The following is a 19573-nucleotide window of genomic DNA, read 5'->3' on the forward strand; positions in this document are numbered from 1 at the left end:
CTTAACAGTTCTTAGAACAATCCTTACATCCATTGTTTCAAGCCTATGGGTACCTACATTGGCATCATCATTTTCTAAACATTTACCTTCTGTTTGAGCCCTTGGTATCAGCTCCTCCCTTCCGCCCCCCACTGACCCTTGGGAAATTATGATGAGGTGCACGTTTGGCGCTGTCGAGGGACCCTACGGAAGACGGGAGGAAACGCCGCCGGATTTGCGACGTCCTCACAATCCTTCTCGTGTTTGATTCCGTTGTTGCAGCCACCCTGCCTTGAACAACAGTTAACCACACAGCAAACGCAGCTGACTCATGCTGACCCTATAGGACAGGGTGGGACTGTCCCCGTGGGTTTCCGAGACTGACTCCTCAGTGGAGTAGAAAGTCTGCCTTTCTCCTGGGATGACAGCTAAAGATGGCGAATGACTCCCAGAAGATGTGGGCCGGGGGCTGTGCCCTGGAGTGACATATCCGCAGGATTATTGGGATGTAGAACCCCAGGGGACTTGGAGGAGAAAGGAGGGCCCAACATGATTGCTGTGTCCGAGGTCACCAGCTTCCCTTCCCCGACATCCTCATCATTGTCCCGAGCTCTGGCTTCTCTTCCATCAGCCTCCGACCCTGCTACACCTCATCTCTGCCTCCTGCAGTGTGGAGAAGGACTTGTCTCCCCCACCCCCGCTAACAATCAATGCCATGTGGCAGCTCTGCTCGGGATGCAAGGGCTCATGGGTAGTCGTGATCTTTTAAACAATTGTCTTTCCTATGTGTGTGTTTATTTTTCAGGTTGCTTGAAGCCCCAGAGAGAGAAGACTGCTGGCGTCCCCAGAGACCAGGCCTGCCCATGAGTAAAATCAAATGCTCGCGCGGACCAATGTCCTCCATGGTGGCCCCAGCTAAGGAGGCCAACGCCATGAGCCCCAAGGAGGTTGAGCTCATTCTGGTCAAGGAGCAAAATGGGGTGCAGCTCACCAACTCCACCATCGTCAACCCGCCACAGAGTCCTGAGGAGCCCCAGGAGCGGGAGACCTGGAGCAAGAAAATCGACTTCCTGCTGTCCGTGATCGGCTTCGCCGTGGACCTGGCCAATGTCTGGCGATTCCCTTACCTGTGCTACAAAAACGGTGGCGGTGAGTCCTAGCTCCGCCCTGGGTGGGGTGCCCCAGGGTGCCTGGGGGCAGCTAGGGGCAGAGATGGCAAGACGTGGGTCGACACGGACAAGAACACAGTGTCCCTCTGAGCAGGCACGCGTCCTAACATCGCACGCAGTGTTGTGGTCAGGTGCCATCCAGTGGGTTTGGACTCACAGCGACCTTGACACCCCGCCTGATGCCATTCTCGCAATCATGCTATCCATCTTCCTCATCTTCACGGGCCCTCTCCTTTGCCAAGCTTGAAGTCCTGAGGGGGGCGGGCTGGGCTCACCTGATAAGGTGTCCACAGTACGTGAGACGCAGAAGTGAGGCCCATGTGATCCCATGAAAACCATAGATGGAGGCCTCAAAGCCATGTGGTCCCATCTCTGTGTTTTGCATAGGAGGAAACGGGGTGGGGGTGGGGAAGGAGGTGTTGGGAGGAAGTAGCTGGGGACCCTGGGTTCAGCCCGCCTCTTCCAGCAGTTGTTTGCACTTGGGAAAGAGAATTCTCAAAGGCCCAAAGAACGGTACCATTGAACGCCGACCCACTGTTGGTGGGTCATTGGAGCCCCTTGAATGTGGCTGGAAAGAGGGGGGTACTTTCTGTCCTCTCTGTAACCAGGTCATCAGGTGGCCTGTGGAGACAAAGAGGCAGTGAGAGGGAAAGAGCAAGGAGTGGGGGAGTTGAAGAAGGGGGAGGGGACAGGCAAAGGCGGAGATGGCCCTAGACCTGTGCCCAGCAGGTCCTGCTCTCCCCCAGCCACGCAGCCACTACTGCCTCTGGGTTCGAGTCAGGAAGCAAAGATAAGGCTCATCCCAAACTTCCCGCTGGTTAGGCTGGCTCTGGTTTCCATGCATCTCTGTCCACCCCTCCCTTGCTCCATGACATGCTCACTGCTCTGAGATGCAGAGAAGGGTCCCTGGGAGGCTCCTTGGAGAAGGCTGTGCAGCATGCCCATGAGTACGCTGGCATTCGCTCGCCCATCTTCAGGATGAAAGCCCTGGGATGTCAGCAGGGACCGGGGGCTGCTCAGACAGAGCTGTGGGCTGTCTACAGGGACGGCCCCTCCCCACCCTCAGAGGAGAACCTGGGTTAGGGGCGCCCCCTTGCCTCAGGGTGGCTCCAGGAGGAAGTGGGTTAGATGCTCCCTGAGAGAAGCATAGAGCAGGCCCTGGACACCCAGAAGGAGCCCCAACTGTGGGCCCTGAGAGAGCCAGGCTCTGAGTGCTGGGGAGCCAGTAACAGGTGGCAGAGCTCACCAAGGGCCCAGATTGGTGCCCTGAAAGGAGGGTATGGACGGCTGCCCTGGGGAGATGCTGGGCAGGCAGGGCAAGGGACAGCCCCTGGAGAAGCGCTGAGAAGTGGGTGGGATTTCATCTGCTCCGCCAGCTGGCTGGCGGTTGAGATCAAGGGAGAGCTATGGAGAGAAGAGGCCGACCCACGCCAACCTTGGGCTTCCCATTGAGGGTGGGCATCCAAGTGAAAGCAGGGGCCCTCAAGACTTTAGGGGCTTCTCAGACAGCTGAAGCCAGACTCCAGGGTGGGAAGTGGCCTTCCATGAACTACCCGCTCAACATGCTGTCCTGCTGTGCCCACAGGCGCCTTCCTGGTCCCCTACCTGTTCTTCATGGTCATCGCCGGGATGCCGCTGTTCTACATGGAGCTGGCCCTCGGGCAGTTCAACAGGGAAGGGGCTGCTGGCGTCTGGAAGATCTGCCCGATTCTGAAAGGTAGGAGCATGAAGGTTTCCTCTTCTCCCTGCTGGGCGCCCAGACACACCGGAAGGAGCACGCCCTTCTGGTGGGGGCTTTATGTCTCAAGTCTGTCATGGCCAAGGATTCAAAAGAATCTTCCCTGAGTCTCAGGTGGAGTTCATTAGTGGTGTTTTCTGGTCAAAGTGTTTAATTGGTACACAAGATAAAACGATACTGTTTATCCGTCATCTATGTATCTATTCACTGATCATCCATCTATTCATCATCTATTTCTCTACCATCTTATCTTTCCAACATTTATCTACCTAACTAGCTATCAGCTATCTCTCTTATCTGATGTCTGTCTGTGTATCCATCTATCATCCGTATATTCACCACCCATCTACACATCACTTATCTACCCAACTATCATCTATTCATGTTCTGTTTACCCATCTCCTATCTATGTATCATCTATCATTTACTTACCTATTCATCTATTTATCTATCATCCATCTATCCACTATGTCAATTATTTTCTATCCATTCACTATCAACTATCTTATATTACCTCTTATCCATGTGTTTAACATCCCTCCCTCCCTCCCCTGTCTTCTATTCTGTCTCTCCATCCATATATCCACCCACCTGTCTGCCTATCCGCCCATCAGCCCACCCACTTCCGCACTCCATCACTGAGCTCTCCAGGCTCCTATAGCAATATTGCGATCCCGTGACATGAAGGCACCCAGGCGGCCTCCCTGACCCCCCACCTTTCCACATGGCACGAGGCTCCCCCCCCCCCAGGGTGGGCATGCCCTGCTGCCGCTATCTGTTCACTAGGAATGCAGACACCGAGTGGTGGGGACAGTAGGGCTTGAGACTTGCCCTTGGTCACCTGCCGAATGTCAGAGTGGGTTCTGACCCAGCCTGCGCAGCCCTCAGGCCCAGCCTCCGGGTCACGCCTGCCCCCTGGGCTGACACCGCCTCTTAGGAGCAATGTAGGCCTCGCAGAGATCAGGAGGACGCCATCCCTTAGGACAGTTGACGCTCACCAAGAAGATGACTGTAGAAGACGGGGGATTTCTCCGACGCTCTTGACAAGGTGACCTGCTTACAGACAGCAGCAGCCCGGTACAACTCGGGAAGCGGCTGGACCCGCAGAGTCCGGTCTGGACACTGGGAGGAAGCAGCGCTCCCAGATGCCCAGGCCTCTGGGGGAGAAAATAGCCATGCGGTCGCAGTGGAAACACTGAAACCGCTCAGGCGTGGTGGCTTTTCCAGGGCACTTACTTGTGATCCTTCCTTGATGGCTGAGTGGGGGCATCTTACGACTTTAGCAGATTTTTCCTATACAAAATGAATCACAGGCCACCCTGAAACAAACTATGCACAGAAATCTAACCCCCCTCCACCTTTACCCTACAGCCCACCCTCTCCCCCACCCCCACAACAGACACACACACACACACACACCTTTAGAGTGAAAGATGAATGCCAAGTGTCAGGTGCCCCTTGGCAGGATGTGAACAGAAAAATCAACACTAAACAGAATGACAAACCCAGTTATTGCTCAGGTGACACAGTTCCAGGAGGGCTCGTGGGTGTCAGAGCAAAGCTGTGCCCTGGCAGGGTCTAATGGCTGGGTGTTTGGAAGGAGGTCACCACACCTTTCTTCCGAGGCACCACTGGGTGAGCCTTTTGGTATTGGGACTGCAAAATGGTCAAGATTGTCCTAAACCCCATTTCTGCCCTCAGGCTCATGCCCCTTCTCTTCCTCTTCTGGTTGTAGCTTCTCTGTAGTCATAGAGGCAGGGTGTCAAAGTGGACCAGTGTTTCTGGGGTCAAAGTCAATGAGCCCCAGGTGGCCCTTCAAGACACAAATGTGTGAACAGTGTCCTCCTCCCAGGCTCTGTCTTCCAGCGCTGGTGCCCGCCCTGTAGGGTGGGGACATCATTCGAGGTTCATGTCCAAATACTTTAAAGAGCTGCATTGGTGGTTAGGTTGTCCCCCACCCCACCTCCCTCATTAGGTGCAAGGACTGGAGGGCAGGCTGAAGCATGACCAGCCTCGGGCCACACCATGATCCCATGGTGACAGTGAGGCCACACAGCACTGTTGGATGGTCAAGATACACCCTGCTTCCTTGGCGTCTGGAGAGCAAGAAGGGGCTTCTATGACCCAGGCCTCTGCCTTCCCCCTACTCATGTGAAGTCAGATGACAGGAAGGACTCTGAGATCTGCAGGGCAGGGACCAAGGCCTAGGGGAACTCGGGACAGTGATTCAGGAACCAGGAGCTGTAGGCTGCCCAATGACAATTGTCCATGTCTGACCATGTGGAGGATACTCTGCCAGCGCTCCAAAGGGAGCTTTCAGCGTCTCACAATGTTGTATTGGGAACCAGGGGGAGGTTGAGAGAGCAGCTTGTGAAATCCACCCACCTTCTTGTTCAGCTCATCCAAAGCCCTTCCCTCTGCAGGCCATCGCTCACCTACATCCGTCCCTCCTCCTTCCCTACCCCTTGGAACGCTGTCCTTGGGTCACTGCTGCCTTTTTAAAATATCTTAAACGGTGGTGATTCTCATTCAATGTTAAGTTGGGTTTCAGACCCAAAGGGGGGACTAAGGGCCACAGTCATGGGGCCCCACCTGTTTCTATCAGACCAATAAGTCTGATCTCTGATTTTTAATTGGGATCTTTATGTGCTCTCTGAGGAGATAAAGTAAAACTAGAATTTGTTAAGAGGAGACACGAACCCCATGTCAATAAAGCTACAGAGAGTGGTGAGGTTATCAGTTTATACTCACTCACTCACTGCTGTACAGTTTATTCTGGCTCATGGTGACCCTATAGGACAGGGGAGAACTGCTTCTGTCACTCTTTATGGGAGTAGAAAGTCTTTCTCCTCCTGAGCTGTTGGTGGTTTTGAACTGCTGACCTTGCAGTTAGTAATCCAGCGTGTAACTACTGTACCTTCCAGGGGGTGGCCATTGAACAGCCATCATGACCACTCTCTGGGGTGGATCCAACCAAAGCCACGAGGTCAAGTCAATTCTGATGTGGGGCGGCCCCCAGGTGTCAGATGGGACTGTGTTCTGCACATTTGGTTTTCTCAGCTGTCATGTTTATGAGACAGCAGGTCACTAGGCCTTCCTTCGGTGGTCCCAGTGAATGGATAGGAGTCACCACCCTGAAAGGCCCTGGGTGGTCTTATATGGATGGCCCTGTCCTAACTGATCTTGGGTGGCCCTGCATCACCTAGGATGATTTCAAGGGGCCCTGAGTGATGGTGGACATATAGGTGGCCCCACATGGGCTTTAATGGCCTTGAATAGGTTTTGTTGGCCCTGGATGGCCTTGCTGGCCCGGCTGGCCGTGCATGGTCTTATTGGCCCTTAGTGTCTCTGGGTGACCCTGCATGGTCATATTGGCCCTGTGTGTCCCTGCATGGTCTTGTTGGTCCAGGGTGGCCTTATGTTAGTGGTCCTCAACCTTCCTAATGCCATGACCCTTTAATACAGTTCTTCATGTTGTAGTGACCTCCTAACCATAAAATTATTTTCATTGCTACTTCATCACTGTAATTTTGCTACTGTTATGAATCAGGCTACCCTGTGAAAGGGTCGGTCAACCCTCAAAGGGGTTGCAACCCACAGGTTGAGAACCGCTGCCTTAGGTGGTCTTGCTGACTCAGGATGCCCCCTGATGACCCTACACGCTCTTGCTGGCCTTAGGCAGCCATGGGTGGCCCTAGGAGTTAGGTAGCCCCTTGGTGACCACAGCACAAAGTGTGTCACCAGCCTTGCTCCAGGGTCGTCTTCCTGTGCATTTAAAAACGTAGCACAGAATGACAGCATGGGTGGATATGTTCCCCTGAGGGAAGGTGAGAGGACACTGTTGCTGACCGCCGTGCCTTTCCTCTGCCCCAGGCGTGGGATTCACGGTCATCCTGATCTCGCTCTACGTCGGCTTCTTCTACAACGTCATCATCGCCTGGGCCCTGCATTACTTCTTCTCCTCCTTCACCATGGAGCTGCCCTGGACCCACTGCAATAACACCTGGAACAGCCCCAACTGCTCCGACACCCATGCCGGCAACTCCAGCGATGGCCTCAAGGACACCTTCAGGACCACGCCCGCCACCGAATACTTTGAGTGAGTGGAGGGCCGGACCGCTGGGCGGGTCACTTAACTGTGCCCGCTTCCAGCATGGGGAGGGATGGCATCAGAGTGGTGGCGTGGCAGTTACCCTCCACCTCTACCCCACCCCCCGCCACCGCCTCCTCCCAGGTGTGGAGAGAACAGACTCCTCCCCAAGCTCCTGGCCTGCCCTCAGGAGGGAGTCCATCGGAATGGCGCCCCAGGAGCTCACAGAGCTGTGGTTCAGGGCGAGTCATTGGCAGGGGTGGGCGACCAGGCATGCCCCATCCCTGCTCTGTCTCTCTCCTGGGTAGTAGACTTGGAGTCGTAGGGGGCCGGTGGGAGCCCCCCCAGACCCTGCCTAGAAGGTGAGCTCTGCTTGGTTCTGTTTTCCCCCGGCGTTTGCCATCCTGGGGGCCATAGAGGATGCCTTTCCAGTTGAGTGCACACAACCATGCCTCCCTCCGACACATGGCAGTGTCCAGTCATGCAACTTGCCGTAGTTCCCCCGTGCATGTGAAGGTTCTGCCAGTACCAAATCATAGGTTAGGTGCCGTCAAATGGGTTCTGACCCAGAGCGACCCTGTGCACAGCAGGGCAAAGCACTAGCTGCTCCTGGGCCGTGCTCACAATTGTTCCCACGTGTGAGCCCAGGGTTAGCAGCCACTGCGTGGATCCATCGCATCGAGGGCCTTCCTCTCTCTTCCTGCCCTGTTGCTTTACCGAGCATGATGTCCTCCTCCAGGGACTGGTCTCTCCTGATAAAACTTCCAAAGTACATGAGACGAAGGCTTGCCACCCTTGCCTCTAAGGAGCGTTCAGGCGGTCCTTGTTCCGGGACGGATTTGTTTGCTCTTTTGGCAGTCCACGGTGCTTTGGATGTTCTTCACCAACGCCACGATGCAAACACAGTGACTCTTCTTCAGTCTTCCTCATTCAGTGGCCAGCTTTCGCACATAAAAGGAGATGTGTTAGTCCGGGTAGACTAGAGAATCGAATCCATAGACACTCATGTGTATAAGAAAGGTTTCTATACAAGAGCAATTGCATATTAAGAAAACATCCCAGCCTGGTTCAGATCAAGTCCATAAGTCCAATATTAGCCCCTGTGTCCACTACCAGTCTATAAAGTCCTCTTCACACCCACACTGCACATGCAATGATGCCGAATGCAGAAGGATCACAGGCCAGTGGGTTGGAAGTCTTGTGGATCCAGTGGTGGTGTGAGCATCTCAGCGCGGGCAGGGGTCTCTATGTGGTTCTCTGGCTCCACAGGTCTGGTTGCATCAGGGTAGGTCCACGTGGCTTCTCCAGCTCCCAGAGCATAACGCCATGTGTCTTGTCAGTTGAGCATCTCTCAGCGAGTGAGCAGAGAGAAGTGTCTTCTGCCTCCAAAGAGGAAAAGAGGGGTGGAGTTCTCAGAATTATCAGAGAAGGTCATGTCCACATAGAGGCCTCATTGATTATATCTTGATTGACAGGCCAGACTCCACCCCTTCACTGGTAATCCTCTCAAATTGACACCAGATTATGTAACTACCACGGGAGGCAATTGGAAATAGCACGGCTTGACCTGGGGCGCACCTTAGTTCTCAAAACCGTAGTCTGGGAAGTGTGTTAAGAGTAAGGTGAGAAAGGTTGAGAAACTGAGTTGTTGATGTTAGGCGCTGTCGAGTCAGTTCCAGCCCATGGCGATTTCTGTACCCCTGCCGGGTCCTGCATCATCCTCTGAAACCTCCTTAATCTTGTTGAGGGACTTCCTCTTGTTTTCTTGTTTGTTTTTTTCACAGCCCCTCTGCTTGGCCAAACATGGCGTCTTCCGCCAGGGACTGGTCTCTTCCTGGCAACACGTCCAAAGGAGGTGAGACAATGTCTTGCCATCCTTGCCTCCAAGGAGCACTCTGGCCATGAGTTCTTCCAAGACAGGCTGTGGGGGTGTCCGAAAGCTGACCCGGGAGGGCTTTTGGGAACCGGCTGGTTGTTGGGTGACCATGGCCTTTGGTTTGTAAACGTGTGGTGTCTGCACTGAAATAGGCTGTGCCAGTGGACCTCCCTCGCTGACCCAGCACGGTCCACCAGCTTTCTTCTGCTTCTCTGCCAACACTGCTTCCGCTTTTTCCATGGGATCCCCCCTGGGTCCCTTCTTCCTGCCCCCACCGTGTCATGGTCCCACGTCAAGCAGGGCCCCTGGACTTTCTCTCAGCTGCTGCTCCTCCCATGGAGGCCAGGTCTGACCGAGCTCTTCCTGCTGTGAGGCCCCACGCACCCCGTCTGCACTCCCCTGTGGAACCGCTGTTTGCGGTGAGTTCGTTCAGGTCCTTCCCGCTTCCTTTCCTTCCGGCCCCACTTGCTTAACGTGGCTGGACCCAGCAGGGCCGCCCGGACCCCCAGGCCCACTGTTCCCGTGGACCTCCCCGTCGCAGAGGCAGCCTGTGGCCCTTCATTACGCTTCACTTCTCAACTTCATAGGAGTCTTAAGTGGCAGAGTGCTTACATGCTGGGACGCCAACCATAACATGATCGGCGGTCTGAAACCACCAGCCGCTTTGTTTGCGAGAAAGGCGGGGTTTCCGACTCCCATAAAGATGTCCCGTCTCAGAGATCCCTGAGTTGGCATCGCAAAGGCTGGGATTCGCCTGGTCCATTCGTCCTTTGGGCTAGTTGTGCCCATTCTTCTTTGGATTTTTCTACACTGTTCCTTCTCCAGAGAAGCAGAGACCAGTAGTTGTACCCTAGAGTTGCCCACTGGAGTTGGATGCCCTTTGTGACTGTGTCATGCCAGTTGTCCTTGTCATCCCCTAAAACGATGGTTCTGAACTCCCAGGTCGAGCAACTCATTTCTCACGGCATTTGCTGATGGCCAGAAAGCTTGCGATACAGACCGGTGGAACTCCCAAGACTGCCCTTTAGCCACCCTGCAGCCCTTTCATGTTCCCGCTGAGCTCAGCTTTCAGCCCAAAGATAGACAGGCCAACTAGGAGGTGCCACTCCCTAGAACAGCCAGCCCTCGGAGATCAAAGGGCAGGCAGCGTTTGCCAGGAGTGAAACCCAGAAGGCAGGGAGGCATCCAGAGAGGAGGGAGGGTGGATGGAAACGTAAGCACAGGATGCAGCGAGAAGAGTCCTGGTCCCCAGTGGGGACTGTGGTCAGTGCCACCAATGTAAATGACTATGAATTGCTCAATGCAAAACCAATGTACTCTGTTCACTTTCACCCAAATCACACTGAGAAAGGTTTGTGTTGTGTTCGCTCGGAAAGAATATATGCTTTAAAAAGAAAAACAAAACAAAACAAAAAAAACAGATTAGCCCCGTCAACTCCTTAAGTGTCCCTCTGGAGAAAGATGGAAAGGACGGCTACCCCAGCGCTTTGCAGCTGGACGGCCCTGGGGTGGTGGCAGCTGCAGGACAAAGGTGGTCAGTCTTGAGAAGGTTTCAGATCCACTAACAGATTATTAATGGCACAGTGAATTATTGGACTCTGCACCAAGGCACACGTCCCTCCACGCCAGCACGCTGAGGGCTATTTGACTAGAAAGTGGTAGCAGGTTGCCTTGTATGTCTGTCAGAGGCCAGGACCAGCCCAGAGAGTTTCCTGGGCCTAAAACCCACAATATATAACATTCATTTTAAGAGGATCACAGGGACGTGTACTTAGGAAGAGGGAACCAGAGCTGAGGAGGGGCTCCCGTGGCCCCTCTGCACCTTCATCCTCATGAAAACACACAGCACATGCATATACACACAGTAAACACAAACATGCCTATACACACACTCAAAGACATATAACTACATACACATTTGTACACACAAAAACACAGGTACACATAAACACATGCACATGTAAACATACACAGAATAAACACATACACACAAATCCACATACACACAGACTTATCTATGCATGCACATAGACCCTCACAGACACACACATGCATATAAATACATAGCTACATACTCACATAAGCACATGCATGAAGACGATAATTGCAATCATTCCGATAATAAACTCCTATGCCCTATAAAGTGGGCCCGTTCAACTGGGCCGTAGATCGGACAGAGGGCCAGGAGCCCTATGGTTCCAGCTTCCTAGGGTAAAATGATGCTGATCGCCCGATCCCCTTGATATGATTGAGCTGATCAGTGGGGTGATCTTTACATAATGTGCCAATAGCACTGTTGGGGGCGGGGAAGAAAAGACCAAAACCCTGGAGAATAGACCAGTGGCCACCGCGTCGCTGGAGGGACTCTGGAGGACAGGGGAGGACTGTCCTTCAGGCTCTCCAGGCTGGCAATCTTGACCGCAACCAACCGGCACGTCCTCCGTCCGGGCTGTGTTCCTCCTTTCCGTTTCCCCCACGCACTTGACCAGCTGGCAGTCTTACTGGGACTCCGAGTACTGTGAAATGGCTCCTCCGGGAAGACTTAGCTTCCATGTCACTTCTTACCTGAGAAAAAGAAACCCCGTGTTGTCACATTGTTGGGAGGTGCCATCTCGTGAGGCCTGACTCACAGCAACGCCTGGATACAGCACACCAAGCACTGCCCAGTCCTGCTCCATCCTCCCAACCGTCCTTCTGTTCGAGCCCGCTGTTGCAGTCGCGGTGTCAGTCCGTCCGTCTCACTAAGGGCTGTCCTCTGTCTCATGGGCTCTCTGCTTTGGCAAGCACGGTGTCCTGTTCCAGATGCTGGTCCCTCCTGATAGCATAACCAATGTATGCGAGAGGCTTCTAAAGAGCATTCTGGCTGCACTCTGTCCAAGACAGTGCGTTCAGATGTATCCCCATTAGTCCTTTTTTTAAGGTGTGCCACGTTTCTTACTGAAGGTTTTACCGTATCTTCCTGAAGGGAGAAATGCCGAGAGGACCTGGCTCCCCATTAGTCCCTGTCCTTGCCAACGTCCTTCCAGTTCACCACTAATGGGCCTGTGCAGGAACAAATGTTAGGCTCAGAGGGGGAGCCAGCAGTCTATGTGACATGGCATTGTGACCCTGCTTGGCACACATGAACTCTGAGCAGAGCGGCCAGGACAGTGGACGTGGACTTGTAAAACCTCAACTGGGAAGGCGGTGCAGCCCGGCACATGGCGTCACTACACGTCAGAGCCGACGCGACATCACCTCACAAATGGGTTCCTTGTAAACGACATAGAATCGAGGCTCACCTTGATTTATCTAGTCTGACCAGCTCTTTTCATCAGTGTTTAGACCCTTTCTGTTTAGCAATTACCATTGCGGTGGGGTGTTCACGTGGCGTAGTGGTTATGTATTGGACTGCGACCCACAATGTCAGCAGTTCAAAATCACCAGCCGCTCTATGGGAGAAAGGTGGGGTTTTCTACTGCCATAGGAGTTATAGTGTCAGAAAGCCACGGGGTAATGCTCCCCTATCCTGTAGGGTCCCTATGAGTCAGCACCAATTCAACCATGGCAGCGAGTGAGTTGACATGGTGGATTGCCTATGCATTCATTGGACTGATAGCAAGGTCAGCAGTTCAAAACCATCAACTGCTTTGAGGGAGAAATATGAGGCTTCCTACTCCAATAAAGATGCACAGTTTCAGAAATCTGCAGGGGCAGTTCTCCTCTGACCTACAGGGTCTCTATGAGTCAGAATTGGCTTGACGGCAGTGAGGGTTGGTTTTTAATCTTGTTTGCTTTTGTTCTTTTTTAGACTCTTCTTTGTCTTTTGTTTTCGTTCGTCCTCCTTTTGGATTAATTGGGTAATTTTTAGGATTCTGTTTCATCTGCATACTGACTTACAAGCTCCAAACCCACTGCCATTGAATCCATTTCAATTCACAGGCTTTCTAAGACTGACGCTTTATGGGAACAGACAGCCTCATCTTTCTCCTAAGGAGTTGCTTGGTGGGTTTGACCCGCCAACCTGTGAAGAGCAGTCCAATGCTGATTCAACAGAGCCATCAGAGACCCTTTGGCTCTTGTTGTATTTATTTTGCTTCTTTAGTGACTCCTCCAGGGTTTGCAGTATATATCTTTGTCATAGTCCACTTTTCACCTGACGTTATATCTCTTCCTGTACAGTGTAAGAACTTAAATAATATTCTTCTATTTTGCGCATCATGGTCTTTATGCAACCGATGTCAGAGTTTGGTTCTGTATGTTAAAAACTCCTTAATGCGTGCTTTTTGTTTGTGTTGGCTCTACGTAGTAGTCTTCCATTTAAAGATATTTAAAACTGAGAAAAACGATTTTTCTTTTAACTTGTCGATTAACCATTTAGGCTGCACTTCTCTATATAGACTAGTTTCCCTCCATCTTTTCACTTTCGGAATTTCTTTTACGTTTAGTTTTTTTATTGTTTGTTTTTAGGCCAAACTCACAGCCATTAAGTCGATTCTGACTCATGGCAACCCCAGTATGTCAGTAGAACTGTGGGTAGCCGTTGGACCGGCTGGCCTTTCTTCTGCGTCGCTTTGGAACTCGGGAGGCTTTGGATTACCAACCTTTCAGCTAGTGGTTAAGCATTTAACGACCGGCGCCCCTCCTGTAGTGCAGACATATCTAATCCAAAACCTGGATTCCCTGCCCCCCACCCTGCCCCCACTGCAGTAAAGGCTTTATTTTGAAAGACTTTTTCATTATTATCTTGTAGAGACCTAGTTTCCATTTGTTTTATTTGTCTGTTTGGTCACAGCTGTAAAGATGTTTTTCTAATAACCTCTGGGGTGCCTCATTTCTGATGAGAGGAAAATTAACGTGGCTTCTCTGTATGCTGGGTCCCTTTCTTCTGATTGCTTTTCAGATATTTCCCTTTACCGCTGGTTTTCTGGGATTTGATTATGAAAGTCTTGGTGTGGATTTATTTGTGTTTATCCCATTTGAATTTATTGAGACCCTTGGATCTATGAGTTTATTGTTAGCAACACATTTGGAAGATTCTTAGGGATTATTTATCCAAATCTTCGTTGTGTATCCTCCTCTCTCTTTCATTCCCTTTTCTTTCGATGTTTCTCACTTTTGGTTGGAAAGTGGGTGAAGGGTTACAGAACAAATCCATCGTCCGTTAAAAAAAAATCCATGCACATTTTGTCCTATTCTTATTGACTGAGTGTTTCGGTCTTCTGTGTCTTCACAGAATTCCTGTATTCTGTCAGTTAGTAAGAGTCGTTGCTGCTGTTGTTAGGGGCCACCTAATAAATTCCAACCCACAGCGACCCTGTGCCCAACGGAAGGAAACACTGCCCTGGCCTGCACCGCCCTCACAGTTGTCCCTGTGGTCGAGCCCATTGTTGCAGCCACTGTGTCTGTCCATCTCCTTGAGGGCCTGCCTCTTTTGTGCTGCTCCTCGACTTGACCGAGCCCGATGACCTTCTGCAGGGACTGGTCTCTGCAGACACCATGACCATCCTCACCTCTAAGGAGCACTCTGGCCATACTTCTTTCCAGACAGATCAGGTTGTCCTTTGAGCAGTCCTGGTACTTTTTAATAATTAGCAAGCAAGAGGTATTTAAATCTTCTCCCTTAGTCATGGGTTTATTGATTTCTCTTCACACGTGTATCCAGTTTTGTTTCATGCATTTTCAAACAACAGGTCTAGAAGTTCAATAAACCCTAAACAGGATAAATACAAAGACTACATCACTAAGTCACAGCACAAGTTGGTGTTGACAAGTGTAAATCATTTAGACTCTTGATTTTTTTCCAGCCTTTGGCTTTTCCAAGTCTTGTTTCAGATACTTTCTGTTGCTTTATTTTTTGAAGTCATGAATTTTGCTGTGCCTAATCTGCTTACAAACCCCATACATTGACATTTTCATTTCAGGTATTGTACTTGTTTATAACTGGAAATTTCATTTGGTTCATTTTTCAGTCTTCCACTTCTTCCCTTCTATTCGTGTTTTCCTTTAAATGTTTGAAAATACATAGCCGTTTTAACAGACTTGTCTTTTCATCCCGTCATGACTATCATCTCTAGATCTGGTTCTATTGACTGGTTTATCTCCTTCTTGTGGGGTTTTGTTTTCTTGCTTCTTGTCATGCCTAGTAATTTTTTGTTATATGTGGGACTTTATGAGGTTTACATTGATGGGTTTATGTTGTTTTATCTCCCGTTACAAAACGTTATATTTTCTCTGGTGGAAAGTTACTTTGTTTCAATTTTATCCTTTTGGAGCTTGCTTTTAAGCACTTTTAAGAGTGGCCTTCATTCAGGAGTAGGTTATCCCCTCTGCTGAAGTCTGGCCCATCTAGTGACCATAAAGTACTCCCCCAAGTGATTCCCCCAGTGTCCTACTCAGATGGTGGCCTCTCCAATCATTCAAACGATTCACAGCCCCACGTGGTGAGGATGGAACGGGACTTGTTCTACTGCTCTGAGTCGTAATGGACTTGACAATGGCAGTGTCTGAATGGAAGAAGGAACCCGAGGAAACAAAGCGCCCTTCCTTTCCCAAGGCAGGTGGCCATCCCATGCCATGTCCTCATTCGAGATGGTGCCCATCTCCAGGGATTTGCTCTATCCCTTCCAGATCACGGGTCCAGGTGTCCCTGTGCTTCAACTCAAGGACCCTGCCCAGACACTCTTTCATGGAGAAGGGACAGAAGTGTGGTGGTCCGTACCACAGTGGGTGATGTCTCCCCTTGGCTCAGGAAGCCCTCTCCACTGTGGCCCAAGCAGGACAGCGTCTAACTCTGGGGAAACCGTCAAGCCTGTCCAGACAAGGGTCTCACTCTAAAAGCGATTTGAGATCTAGCTTAGTGGAGCCTGTATGTGTGCAGCTTCGTGAAGCTATCTCCGAGGGCAGAGGATGGGGGAGCATCTACTGGGACCCACGTTCCTCAGCTCAGATGGTATCTTTCTGTCACAGGCAAAGGGGCACGTATCTTTTGATGCCAGGTTCGGGTAACACATACAGGTAGGAGGTCCCTAAGGCTGCTGGTCTTCAGCAGCCGCAGAGCAGGGAGCCTGGCACTACGTGAAGGTTCGCCTGCTACAAGGCCTTTCTCAAAGAGACTTTTCTCTCTTGGGGGTGAGGGCCAGAGGGCGGGGGAAGCAGGGCTAGGTCACAAGGTCCGAGCAACGTCAAATGTCCACAGGGGACATTTGAAGGCAGAGCTGCAGCCAGGTCTGAGGCAGGGGAGGAAAGGACAGAGCCTTCCTCTGCACACCTCACAGTGGTCACTCAGAGGGGAGGCTCTTGGGCCTGCCTCTCTCTCTCTCTCTCTCTCTCTCTCTCTCTCTCTCTCTCTCTCTCTCTCTCTCACACACACACACACACACACACACACACACACACACACACACACACACAGCTCGTGCTCTGTAATCAGCAGAGATCAGCAGAGACCACTGGAATGGTGTATCAGTCTGCCCACCTAGCCAACCAAGGGGGCTGTGTCTGGTGCTGGGGTGGGGTGGGAGTGATGAACCTGGGGTGGAGTTCCTTCCCCTGCTTAGAGCCCCGAGCCCGGGCAGGTCTAGCGGAGATGTTGGGATTTTGCCATACCTGGCCCCCGAAGGGGGAGAAACTCAGGGGCCCCCAGGATTCTGCAGTGGCTGGTGTTGTGACATCCTGGGGAACACAGCTGAGCCACAGTCCCAGCAGACCTGAGCCGGGAGGGATCCTACTTAGTGACAGAAGCACGGTCACTAGGGTCCGTTTGAGCTCACAGTCCAGGTCTTCGAAGGAGACAGCCACTGTGCTCCTGAGGGCAACATCCCCGCCACGCTCCCCAGGGCAGGGACGGTGACATGGCCTTTCCCGTGGGTTGTTGACAGGATTGAATGAGAGGAGACACACCGGCCCTCGGACCCTGGTGCCCAGGGTAGGCCAGTTGGCAGCCTGCCAGTCTGCCCTCTGGGATGTCTTACTTCAAGGGCGGGTGGGGCAGTGGGTGGGTCTTGGTCTAACCCAGAGCAAAGTCCCGGAGGCATGGGGACTCAGTTCGGTACAGCAGGGAGCTCGGGACCTCTGCTGCGAGCTGTCGCCCTCAGCAAGCGGGCAGGTGCCGGTGCCTCCCGCACTGTTGCTCTGAGCCCGCTCAGCCCCGGTCCCGCAAAGGGGAGCAGGACCATCGAGGGCCTCCAGGATTGACCGAATCCCTATCACTGAGCGGGCCCTGTCCAGCTCTTAGAACACCTTTTTTTCGAAGACCCAAAGATCCCAAGATTAGGGGTTCCTGGAGGGCAGCGCTAAGGACCTCCTCAGCCCCAACCCCTCATTGAGAGGGCAGAGGCCAGGGGGCAGACAGAGCAGCCCTTTGGGTGGGTGGTGTCTCCAGTTTGGCCAAGGATGAGGGCTTCCTGTCATGCGGAGGTGAGGAGTGGGCCTCTCTGGGCAAGCTCGGCTCCTCGGTCCCCATCAGTTCCAGGGGGCAGGGCAGGCGGCCCCCCTGAACCTCCAGTGATGCTCCGGTTCTCCACCCGCCCTCTCCAGGCGGGGCGTGCTGCACCTCCACCAGAGCCGTGGCATCGACGACCTGGGCCCTCCGAGGTGGCAGCTCACTGCCTGCCTGGTGCTGGTCATCGTGCTGTTGTACTTCAGCCTGTGGAAGGGCGTGAAGACTTCTGGGAAGGTGAGAGGGCCGGGCTCGACTTTGTGAAAGCAGATGTGGGGTGTGCACATGGTGGGGAGGCGGGGAGTAGACTCCTGGCCCGTGAGTGGGTTGAGGAGCATGCACAGGGGTGGTGGCTAGCCAGGTCATGGGGTACCCACAGGGCTTGCATCTGGGTTGGGGAGTGGACAGGCGGTCCGTGGTTGGGTGGGGAGCGGAGTTGAATTCATAGGGCCCATGAGTAGGGGTGCTTTGGGAGTGGGTATGTGGGTCACGGTTAAGTTGGGGAAACGGCTCTGGCTGGGTTGAGGAGCGAACACAGGGCCCTTGCTTGGGTCAGGGTTGGGATAGTTTGGGCTGTGGGCGCATGCATGGCTGTGTGGTCAGCAGAGGGTCTCGAAGTGGGAACGCTCACACACAGAGCGCCTTGAATACCACATGACGGACTTCTCGCTGCTCAGAATCCATTGGGTGCAACTGGGCACCCAATTTTGACCCAGTGTGTTCATGGCTCATCACAATACCCATATGGAAGTGCCAACACGTGGGTATCTTAAGGGCAGGTTCCTCCTCCCTCTTTCCATTGTACCCCAGAATCCTCTGAGGGGGACAATCAGTACAAACTCACTCCTGTCTCCCTTGGAAATCTGACCAAAGACCCTAAGGAATGTCCCCTCCTGCCACGTTGTTCTTCCTTGGGTTCTTCTGCGGGAAAGATGTCCTAGACAGGACACTCCGGAGGGGACATTTGTGGAGCTGACTAACTAGGGGGTGCTGTCGGGTGCTCAGGCTACACCATCAAAGACCCTCTTTCTCTGATGGCTGTGCCTCCTGGTGGCTCTTGTGCTCACGCCCAGCCAGCACCCTCTCCAGCCGAGGACCCTGCCAGCGTGTGGCTGGCACAGCCTCGTGACACTGCCCTCCGTCTCCCCTAGGTCGTGTGGATCACTGCCACGATGCCGTACGTGGTCCTCACCGCCCTGCTCCTACGTGGGGTCACCCTACCTGGAGCCATCGACGGCATCCGGGCGTACCTGAGTGTCGACTTCTACCGGCTCTGCGAGGCCTCGGTGAGTGTGCTCGCTGTCTGCTCACCTGGCAGCCCAAGCCAGTGCGCAGGGATGGGGCAGGAGATCCCCAAGGGAGCAGCTCTCCGGGAACTCCTCCCTCCTCTGCGAGTGTGGGTTGACCTGAGCGCGAGACTGTGCAGGAGGAACAGTGTGTTGCGTAAGAAGCCTGAGGGGATGCACACTAAGGAGTCCGGGTAGCAGGGCCCTCCACTCCCCATCTCCAGCAAGAGAAGGTTGCTGTCAGTCAGAAGCACCTGGACCTTACCTCCATCTGCTTCCCCTCGATGTGCTCAGCTCCCAGGAGGGATGCTCTTGAGTTCTCCGTCATCAGTACTGATGGGGCTGCCCAGCTGGGGCACAGAACATCAGTCCTCACCCACATAGTCCCTCTGGGCTTTGGTGGGCTTGCCCACCATTGGATCCAAACTAAGAGGTTGTCGATCAAAAATGCTTAAAGCCTCACTGCCACTGAGTCTGTTCTGACTCCTGAGACCCTTTAGGACAGGACAGAATGGCTCCTTTGGGTTCCTGAAGCCGTCATTCTTTAGGGGAGTAGAAAGCCCCATTTTTCTCCCTGGGAGCTCCTGGTGCTTTCGAACTGTGAACCTCATGGATCACAGTCCAATTCATAACCACTACACCACCAGGGATCTCTTGAGAGGGTTTAGAGTGGAATCAACCAGGATCCCCTCCTCAGACAGCCTAAAACCTTAATGGGAGACAACTCACAAAGCCCACAACACAGCAAGAGAGATTCAAATACAATCGAACCGTTGTGGCTTCGTCATGGAGGTGAGGAGATCTGGCTGGCCCAAGTAGCCAAAAGGTGAACTCAGCAGAACACAGGGGGAGCCAGCAGAACACAGTGCTCAGGAGAGACCAGAAGGAGCCAGGGGACGTGGATGTGGGTGTGTCATAGACCCAGATGGGCCATTTATAGAGATCAAAGAGGAATAGTAACATGAGGATTGATGAGCGACCAGTGCTTCGGCCAGGGGTACGGACAGGCAGCTCTC

The 19573-nt window shown here is 52.9% G+C and overlaps 1 protein-coding gene across 1 annotated transcript in view; it reads left to right on the forward strand.

Moving 5' to 3' along the window:
- Positions 1-842: 842 nt before the first annotated feature.
- SLC6A3 (solute carrier family 6 member 3) overlaps positions 843-19573 on the forward strand; it is a 44496-nt gene continuing 25765 nt past the window's right edge. The window contains exons 1-5 of the mRNA XM_075542980.1: positions 843-1128; positions 2734-2865; positions 6760-6985; positions 17370-17508; positions 18423-18557. Coding sequence (XP_075399095.1) covers positions 843-1128; positions 2734-2865; positions 6760-6985; positions 17370-17508; positions 18423-18557 — 918 coding nt within the window. The remainder of the gene's footprint in view (positions 1129-2733; positions 2866-6759; positions 6986-17369; positions 17509-18422; positions 18558-19573) is intronic.

This window comes from Tenrec ecaudatus, chromosome 2 (genome assembly GCF_050624435.1).
Source record: "Tenrec ecaudatus isolate mTenEca1 chromosome 2, mTenEca1.hap1, whole genome shotgun sequence".
NCBI lineage: Eukaryota > Metazoa > Chordata > Mammalia > Afrosoricida > Tenrecidae > Tenrec > Tenrec ecaudatus.